At 34.4% G+C, this 10,319-nt stretch overlaps 1 protein-coding gene across 1 annotated transcript; it reads left to right on the plus strand.

The window, feature by feature from the left end:
- Positions 1-1,245: 1,245 nt before the first annotated feature.
- On the plus strand, positions 1,246-2,208 carry LOC101421407 (olfactory receptor 52N2-like). The gene has a single exon (XM_004463191.1). It carries the CDS (start codon positions 1,246-1,248, stop codon positions 2,206-2,208), a length of 963 nt encoding a protein of 320 aa, XP_004463248.1.
- Positions 2,209-10,319: the final 8,111 nt, after the last annotated feature.

Consider the following 10,319-nt stretch of genomic DNA (forward strand, 5'->3'; position numbering starts at 1 on the left):
TTTTATTCACAAAGTTTGTTTTTACAACTTCATTTGAAAAACTTCCACTGGTTAAAACAAATGGTTTAAAAAATTTGATATGGTAAACCTGAGGCTAAGTCTCACCCCAAAAAAGACAAAATAGAATTAATCAAATCAGAACTTCAGAAGAGTCTGTTATATGGGGAGATTAAAATATAACAGAAGTTGATTTGTGGAACTTGTGGAAATGCAATAAAATACACAATACTGAAGGAAAATGAGTAAAAAGTTGATAATCTAAAATAAGCAATAAGAAAGTAGGGGTTTATAAAATTATAAGCTGATGAAGAATTTTCTTAAAAAAAATTCAACCCTGCAATCATACTTTTCATCAGGTAAGATTTCAGGATACAGACATGTCCCAAAGCAGAAAAAAATGTGGAAAAATAATTGCTGTCAAGATTCAAACTAGTAAATTAATAAATTCTTCACCTTAAGTATAAAATTTTTCATAGATACTTGGGAATAAAAGAAAACAAACATATATGATCATTTATAGATTTCATGTTTATCTACATAGGAATTTGTAGAGACTCACTAGAAACCATGAGAATTAATTTGAACATAAAAAATATCGTGGGTTAAGTTTAAATACTGCAAAGTTGTTCATGTTTCCCAGCAATAAATAATTAAAGAAATAATGTAAAATGCAGGTGACCATGTTTTGTAAGTTGTAGCAGCATATAACAATCTGGACAGACAGATTTCTGTACTTGATAGTTCTGTCTAGAAAATCCAGACATGTCAGGGATAGGCGTATAGCTAGATCAGTCTGTGTGCCATAATATATTTGCTAAAAATTTAAGTACTCTTGTAACTTAATTGACTATGACTCAGTAGATATATATGACAGTTATTTGGGAGGGAAGAGAATCATTATTCTTAAATAGGATCCATAGTTCGTAAACTGCATAAGGGAGCAAAAGTAAGCATTAGTAACTGATCAGGGTATATAAGCAGGTGCATGAAGACAGTTTACAATAAAAAAGCAAACCCGACCAGTGCTTTACCACTATGTTTTCTTTCTGTTGATTCAGTAGCAAGCTTAGGAATATTCAGAATGAAAGAACATAGTCTGGGTTCGCAACAATTATTTTTTAATTGTTATTTTATATTGTGCAAAATGCTTATCTTTTGTGTCTGGCTGAAAATAACCTTGCTGCTCTCATCTTGTATAGCACACTTTTATAAGTTAGAAAGCAAGATGCCCTCTGGTTGACAAACATGCATGGGGCCAATAGCTCCAGTCTGACACCAAGATTCTTCATTCTCAATGGGATTCCTGGCCTGGAAGCTGCACATGTCTGGATCTCCCTGCCATTCTTCTTCATGTACATCATTGCTGTAGTAGGGAACTGTGGGCTTATCTACCTCATCAGTCATGAGGAAGCCCTGCATCGGCCCATGTATTACTTCCTAGCCCTGCTGTCCTTAACAGATCTTGGTGGGTGTACTTCATTTGTCCCAAATATGTTGTGTATCTTTTGGTTCAGTCTCAAGGAGATCGACTTTAATGCCTGCCTTGTGCAGATGTTTTTCATTCACATGCTGACAGCCATGGAGTCTGGCGTGCTCATGCTCATGGCTCTAGATCGCTATGTGGCCATTTGTTTCCCTTTACGTTATTCCACCATCCTCACCAACACCATAATTACCAAGGCTGGACTTGCCGCCCTCATGCGAAGTGTGTTACTTATGATCCCATTCACTTTCCTGGTAAAGCGTCTTCCCTACTGCAGGGGCAACCTCATCCATCATACTTATTGTGACCATATGTCTGTGGCCAAATTGTCCTGTGGCAATGTCAAGATTAATGCTATCTATGGTCTTTCAGTTGCCATGTTCGTTTGCGTATTTGATTTATTTTGTATCTTCATGTCTTACACTATGATTATCCGAGCTGTAGTAAATATTTCCACTGCAGATGCTCGCCACAAAGCCTTCAGCACCTGTACCTCTCATATATGTGCTATTGTCATCACCTATGTCCCAGCCTTCTTCAACTTCTTCACTCATCGCTTTGGGGGTCGCACCATACCTCACCACATCCACATCTTTATTGCCAACATCTATCTGCTGCTGCCTCCCACCTTGAATCCAATTGTCTATGGAGTGAAGACCAAGCAGATCCGTGAAGGAGTGATCAAATTGTTTTTTAGAGAGAAAGATATTTTGAATAAGAGATAAATGTGTGATACAGAATCCCATATATAACATAAAGATAAAAATACATAGAAGAAGAGAGCAAATGAAAAATTCAACAAGCATGCAGTCATTTCAGGAGAAAATGTCTTTCTATAAAAGGCAAATTTGATATTAGAAAAGCAAATAGAAATGAAGCAAGAATACTTTTCAAGCATAATTTATAAATTTCACTTAGACCTTGCAAAGTGGACAAACAGATTGGATTAGTTAGGATATCAAATTTCAAGTAAGACTCTTAATGCACTTTCAACTAGGCACCATGGGGAAATACAGGAAAGAGTAAAGTATGTTAGATAATTTAGAGAATTCTAGAAGATTGAAGAAAGCACATAGGCAGTCCAGTCCCTCTGTTGTAGGAAAGCATGAAGCACTTCCCCCAAAATATATGCTGAACTCCAGGGAAATTTTCCTCCTCTCTTTTCATATTTATGTGCAATATGTATAATATTACAAAAAGCTGTAAAACCCTCCTTGTCCAGGGAATTATTTGGATTCACATACATGTGTCAGTATATATGCAAAAGAAGCTAGAGTGTATATGATCACCAGAGTTCATCACAATCTGGGAAGCATTCCTTGGAATTAATATCAAGCAGAATTTTGAAACAGAGTGGATTCTATTTGAGGACAGTAAAGGAGACATTAAGAAAATCTATATGGTCTGTCAAATAATGATGTCTGCAGTTGATTTTTTTCCTGTCTTTATTGTAGAAGGAGAAATAATTGAGCAGCCAAGAACAAAAGGAAAGGAATACCTTATTTAGATTTCTGGAACAAGAAGAGTTAAAAACTGGGATTAGAATGATAAACGTGTCATTCCAAAAGAGCTAAAATTCTTGAAAACGGAGAGAGAATAAGAGTATAATCTAAAATAATAGTAATAAATAGAAAATGATCAGGAAATGGATGCAATTAGGTAAGGCAGTAAGAGATTATTTACATAGATGAAATTTAAATTATCTGCTAATAAGAATGTTCTATTTTAATGTAATGTTATATATGGCCAGGTGGTTGCAAAATATGTTGATTACACCATGTACTTTACAATATAAATTTCATGTGTTTAGTTTTAAACTACTCACATTTTAAAAACAATCCACGATAATGAAAACTGAATTATAAGTAGAAGGTTATCAATAAAATTACTATATCTTGGAATTAGAATTTTTAAGATTTGGTAAATTTTGTTCACCAGGTATTTTCACTGAAACTATACACCAAAACCATATCAAACAGACCAAGAAATTAGTTTTCCTAAAATGCCATTTATTAAACATGTAATTTGTCAGGTTCTATACTAATGCTTCACATACATCAGATATAATTATTCAATTTTATAGATAAGGAATATGAGCTATAGAAACAGTAAGACTAGAAAAGTCTCAAAACATTCCATTTTAAAAATAGTAATAATATTAACAGGCCTGTGTAGTGGGGGGCGGGGGGGGGGGATGAGGTATCCATCACAATGGGAATAATGAATAAGCAGTAAAACCAGAACATAACTTTAAACATCTGGAGAAATAAAATTTATTAAATAAAGTCTATTTGAAGCACCTAAAAATTCCAATTCATTTTATGTCAGTTTCCCCTTTACAAGCTCAAAAAGTTATGATGATCATGATAAATTCTAACTCTGAAGTTTCACAACTGAATTAGGCAAGCAAGCCAGCATTTCTGGGGAATTTAAAAATAATTATAAAGTAGATGGTAAGGTAAGATAATACTGCTTGGTGTTCAAGTTAGATGGTCAGATGAAAGGGAAAGGAAGGTAAGGAGAGAGGAGGAGAGGACTAGAAAGAAATGACAGAAAACACTTTGTTCCAAACTCCATTTCCTGCCCTAGAGGCCAAGTGTTGCGAGGCAGAGCTCCCTGGGCTTAATGGAAAAGACCCAAGCCTCCTACCTCAACCCCAAGTTGTTTGATCAGATCTAGAACAAATGTACCATATACAGAAATACAATCAAACTTCAATTTATTTGAACTGCATTTCCTTCCCAACTCTAAGAGTTACTAAAGTTCCCTAAAGGGATGCAGAGGGAGGAAATTATAATGTAATACAAAGAAAAGTGAAAATCATATCTATCCTGAGGAATCTCCAGGGCGATTTGGCCACACAATAAAAATTGGTTTTACATGTGGATGTTCAGAGATAAAGAACACAGAACAAACAACAAAACAAAAACTACAGAGCTTACTGCAAGCATTCCACTTGTCAAGTTTCTACTAATAGTTATGTTTTGTTTTACCAAACTGGCAAAGTTCAGGCAAAAGTATAACTAAAATCTTATCTCACTTTTTCCCTGATCTCTGTCTCTCAGTATCAATGAATGAAAAATTTACATTTCTTGAAGTAAAAATGCCACACATTTGGATTCTTTCTCAAACTATTTCCAAAGCAACTTTATAAAAAATTCAAAAATGCAAATATTTGCACAAGGAGAATTAATATTTTGTGGGCTAATTACAGATGATAACACTGAGTTTAAAGACTTCTTTTTTGGAGATGAGGAGTGAAATTCATTTAGGTGAAAAGAGGATCGATATTGCTCTCGAATTTCTTCTGGTTCTTTGGAGCAATTGATATCTGTAAAAATTAGATAATTGGGTAGACACAGTTATCTACTTGTGAGTGAATTTTACTTTAGATGGTAAGGCACAGCTTTATTTATCCAAACCTTGTTATTTTTATGCACCTGGACAATCTGAACCAGAGGCTCTTAAAGCTTTTATTCCATGGAACCCTTTTTTCAGTTGGGTGGAAACCATGCACCCCATTCTAAGTCCATACTATACTGCATATTGTTTAATAAATATATTATACCCACATATCCCCACAATAATAATATTTTATTTCGTTTTATATTTTTAGGTACTCAGGTAAAACTTAATGTCTTTTAAAGAGTATTTACAATGTCAGCTTTCTTTTAAAAAAATCAATTTTATTTGATGCACATCAATAAAGCATACAATTCATCCAAAGTGTACAATCTGTAGTATTTCCTCTAATCATGTAGTTGTGAGCTCATCACTTTAATCATTTTCATTATTTCAATAATAATAATAATAGACACAAAAACAGACAAGCAAGAAAATTCCTCACGTCTCAATCTCTCTATGCTTTCCCTACTATACGTAGATGCTGTTTCTAGCTGTTCCATCCGAAGTGTGTAATCAATGGCTTTTAGTGTAATCACAATATTGTACATTCATCATCTCAAAAATTTTAGAATAATTTCATTACTCCAAAAAGAAAGACTCTAACCCTTTAGCAATTCTTCCTCAGACCCACATAATCACTAACCTACTTTCACCTTTATAAATTGATTTATATTTACATTTTATATAAATGGAATCACACAATATATAGTACTAGGTGTCTGGTCTGCTTCTTTTAGTATAATGGTGTTTTTTTTCATCTGATATTAATATTTCATGCTATTAAGTTACATTTGTTCAGCTTCAAAGAAAAATGTCTTAATATGAAATTCTACCCATATTCAAGTATTTATAATTTTGTGTCTGGCTTGCTTCATTCACCATAATGTCCTCTAGGCTCACCCTTGTTGTCATATGTCTCATGACTTCATTTCTTATTACCGCTTCATAATATTTCATCTTGTTTATGCTCCACAAATTATTTATTCACTCATCAGTTGAAGGCATACCTGGGTTGTTTCCAATTTTTTACTATTGTGAATAATGCTGCTATGAACATCAGTGTGCAGATATCTGTTCGTGTCACTGCTCTCAGTTCTTCCGGTTATATACACAGCAGTGGTATTGCTGGGTCCTATGGCAAGTCTATAATCAACTGCCTTAGGAACTGCCAAACAGTTCCCCACAGTGGGTACACAATTCTACATTCCCACAACAGTGAATAAGCATTCCTATGTCTCCACATACTCTCTAACATTTACAGTTTTCTGACTTTTTAATAGTGGTCAGTCTAACAGGTGTGAAGGTATATCTCATTGTATTATTGATTTGCATTTCCCTAATCGGCAGTGTTGTTGAACATTTTTTTCAGGTGCTTTTTTGCCATTTTTTTCCCTTTGGACAGTTGTCTTTTCAAGTCTTTTCCCCTTTGCCCTTTTTTAAAATCAGATAATTTGTCTTTTTATTATTGAGTTGTATGATCTCTTTATATATCATAGATATTAACGCCTTATCAGATATGTGATTGTTAACTGTAGGTTTTTCATATATGCACTTTACCATATTGAGAAAGCTTCCTTCTATTCCTATCTTTTAGAGTGTTTTTATCTAAAAAAACGGTGCTGCATTTTGTCCAATGCCTTCTCTGCATCAATCAAGAGGATCATGTGATTTTTCTTCTTCAATATATCATTGTGGTTTATGACACTAATTGATTTTCTTGTGTTAAACCACCTTTGCATACATGGGATAAAACCCATTTATCATGGTGTATATACCTTTTAATGTGTTTTTAGATTCTGTTTGCAAGTATTTTGTTGATGATTTTTGCATCTATATTCATTATAGATATTGTTATGTAATTTTCCTATTTCATAGCTTCTTTACCTGGTTTTAGTATTAAGGATATGTTGGCTTTACAGAATGAGTTTGACAGAATTTTTTCCTGTTCAATTTTTTGGAAGAGCTTTGATAAGATCGGTATTAGTTCATCTTTGAATGATTGATAGAATTCTCCTGTGTAGTCATCTGGTCCTGGGCTTTTAATCTTTGGGAGGTGTTTTCGAAGACAGTTTCAGTCCCTTCACTTGTGATTGGTTTGTTGAGGTCTTCTACTTCTTGTAATGTCAGTGTACGTGGTTCATGTTTTTCCTAGAATTTGTCCATCTCTTCTACATTTTCTGTTGTTGTTGTTGTTGTTGTTTTGCAAACAGTTGTTTATAGTATCCTTTTATGGTATCCTTTTATGGTGTCTATTATTTCTGTGGGGTCAGTGATAATGTTCTCCCTCTCATTACTGATTTCATTTATTTGTGTCTTTTCTCTCTTTTTCTTTTTCATTCTAACTATGTGTTTGTTCATTTTGTTGATCTTCTCAAAGAACTAACTTTTGGTTTTGTTGATTCTCTCTATTGTTTTTAGTTGTTGCTGTTGTTCTCAACTTCATTTATTTCTATTCTGACCTTTATTATTTCTTTCCTTTGGTTTGTTTTGTAATTAGTTTTCTGTTCTTCTCTAGTTCTTTCACATGTGCAGTTAGATCATCAAATTTAACTCTTTCTTCTTTTTTAATGTAAGTATTTAGGGCTATAAATTTCCCTCTCAGCATAGTCTTTGCAGTGTCCCATAGTTTTTGATATGATATGCTGTGATCTCATTTTCATTCATCTCAAGGTATTTACTGAATTATCTTGTAATTTCTTCTTCGACCCACTTATTGTTTAATCTCTATATATTTATGTATTTTCCCTTTTTCTGTCCATTATTGATTTCCAGCGTCATTCCATAATGATCAGAGAAAGTGTTTTGTATAACTTCAATCTTCTTAAACTTATCGAAACTTATCTTGTGACCCAACATATGTTCTCTCTTAGAGTAGGATTGATGAGCACTTGAAAAGATTGTATATCCTGTTGTTTTGGGGTGTAATTCTCTATTGATGTCTGTTAGGTCTAGTCCATTTATCATATTATTCAAAGTCTCTGTTTCTTTTTTTTAATAAAGAGTACTTATTTGGGGTAGAAGCCCATGGTTACCAGGCCACAAAGCACAAGGTACTTCCTCACCAATGTCTTTTGCCATGTGTTGGGACAAGATGCCTGCTGACATCTGCAAGGGTTCAGTCTTCCTGGATTGCTCTCTTTCGAGGGCCCATTTCTTTCTGGGCTAAGCTGCTCCTCTTTCCCCACAAGACCAGCTGTAGATTATAAGCAAATGGCTGTCTCTCTCCCCAGGGCTCTCTTCTATCCAGTTATCTCCTCTGCTGTCTGTTGTGTGCTTACTTCTGGGCTCCAGCTCAAAAAACTCTCTGTTTCTTTATTGATCCTCTGTCAAGATGATCTATCCAGTCCTGAGAGTGGTGTATTGATGTCTCCAACTATTATTGTATGGATATCTATTTCTCTTTTCAGTGTTGCCAGTTTGTCCTTCATGTATCTTGAGGCACTCAAGTTAGGTGCATAAATATTTAGAGTAATTATTTCTTCCTTTTGAATTATCCTTTTTATTATGTAATGACCTTCTTCATCCCTTATTACTGTTTTGCATTCAAAATCAATACTTATGATATTAGTATCACTACTCCAGCTTTTTATGTTTACAATTTGCATAGAATAACTTTTTGCTACCTTTCACTTCAACCTGATTGTGTCCTTATATCTGAGGTGAATCTCTTGTAGACAACATATAGATGGGTGCTGTTTTTTAATCCATTCAATCAGTCTGTGTCTTTTGATTGGGGAGTTCAAGCCAATAACATTCACTGATATAATTGTAAAAACATTACTTACTTGATCCATTATGACCATTGTATTTCATTTGTTGTATCATACTCTAGTTTATCTTTTTATGCTTTGTAATAGTCTTCATTTCTACACTCTTCTCCATGTCTCATCCTTGCTTTTTCCTTTCAGGCTCCAGCACTCCCTTTAGTATCTCTTGTAATTCTGGTAATTCTGTTCTTTTAGTAACATATCCTATCAGTTTTTGTGTGTCTGTGAAGAATACAAACTCCCTTTTATTTTTGAAGGACAACTTTGCCAGATACAGAATTCTTGGCCTGCAGTTTTTCTTTCAATACCTTACATACATCATACCACTTTCTTCTCTCCTTCATAGTATCTGATGAGAGGTCAGCACTTAATCTTATTGCATTTCCCTTTATGTGATGCTTTGCTTTTCTCTTGCTGTTTTAAAAATCTTCTCTTTTTCTCTGATTTTTGTCATTCTTAATAGTATGTATCTTAGGGTAGGGCTTTTCATGTTTATTCTGCTTGGAGTGCATAGTCCTTCTTGGATATTGACATTTACGTCTTTCATAAGGGTAGAGAAGTTTTCAGTCATTATTTACTCTTATATTCTCTCTGCTCCTTTTCCATTTTCTTCTCCTTCTGCAGAATGCATATGTTTTTACTTTTTGTATTGCCATTCAATTCCCCAAGACCCTGTTCCATTTTGTCAATTATCTTCTTTCTGTTGCCCTGTCTTTTCCAATTCAGATGTTCTGTCTTTAAAATCATTAATTCTGTCTTCAAGTATTTCAAATCTGTTCTTATGTGACTTTTATGTACTTTTAATCTCATCCACCATTACTTTCATTCCCTAAAGTCTGTTACTTTTCTTTGCAGACTTTCAAATTGTTCTTTAGGCTCATCCAGTATCTTTTCAATATCCTGTACTTCTTTAGTCATATTTTCTTTCAATTATTTTAATTGACTTAGGAGAGCTGTATGATGATCATTGATTAATTTTCTTAATCCTGTATCTCTTCAGGATATTTGGTTGTTCCTTTTGCTGGATCATCTCTTTCTATTTCCTAGTATGTCATGTAGTGTCTAGGCATTTGATATGTTGGTGAATTTACTCTAACAGGCAATTTCTCTCTTACCATTGTTATTTTGTTATTACATATTCACAGGTCTTTGATAGTTGGTTCAACTTATCCAAAGTCTTTAAAATGGCCCAGCTTAAGTTAACAAAATCATGCCAAGGACTCACTAATGGGGTGTAGACTTTCTCCCAGGGTTGGTGTAAAGAGCACTCTAAAAGCAGTTTTTGTCCATTTAGTTTTCATATCTGCAAGCAGATGACACTTGTTAGTGCATCTTCCTATGGAGGTTTATCTCTCTTGATTTTCCTTTGTTTCAGTCTGGCTAGAGCTGAGATACAAAGTGTGCTCTGCTGGCAGAATTTGCTTTAGTAAAGTCCTCCAACTCTCCCTCCATTTTCCCTTGTAACAGCTGGCAGGGAGGAAGACAGCTGCTACCCTCTCATTAAACTTCAATGTCCCATAGGTTTTACCACAGCTGAATAGCTGGGGGTTTGGTGAGGGAAACCCTTCCTGGTGACCGGGAGGTTAGTAACTCACATTTTAATTTTTCCACCTCTATGTCTCTCTGTCTCTTACCTTCCTAGTAGTTGTGAAATCCTGTCCTGA

Source organism: Dasypus novemcinctus, chromosome 10 (assembly GCF_030445035.2).
Source record: "Dasypus novemcinctus isolate mDasNov1 chromosome 10, mDasNov1.1.hap2, whole genome shotgun sequence".
Classification (NCBI taxonomy): Eukaryota; Metazoa; Chordata; class Mammalia; order Cingulata; family Dasypodidae; genus Dasypus; species Dasypus novemcinctus.

Bases quoted from the DNA above. Each gene is read 5' to 3' on its own strand.
- LOC101421407 (XM_004463191.1), top strand. From the start codon at position 1,246: ATGCATGGGGCCAATAGCTCCAGTCTGACACCAAGATTCTTCATTCTC.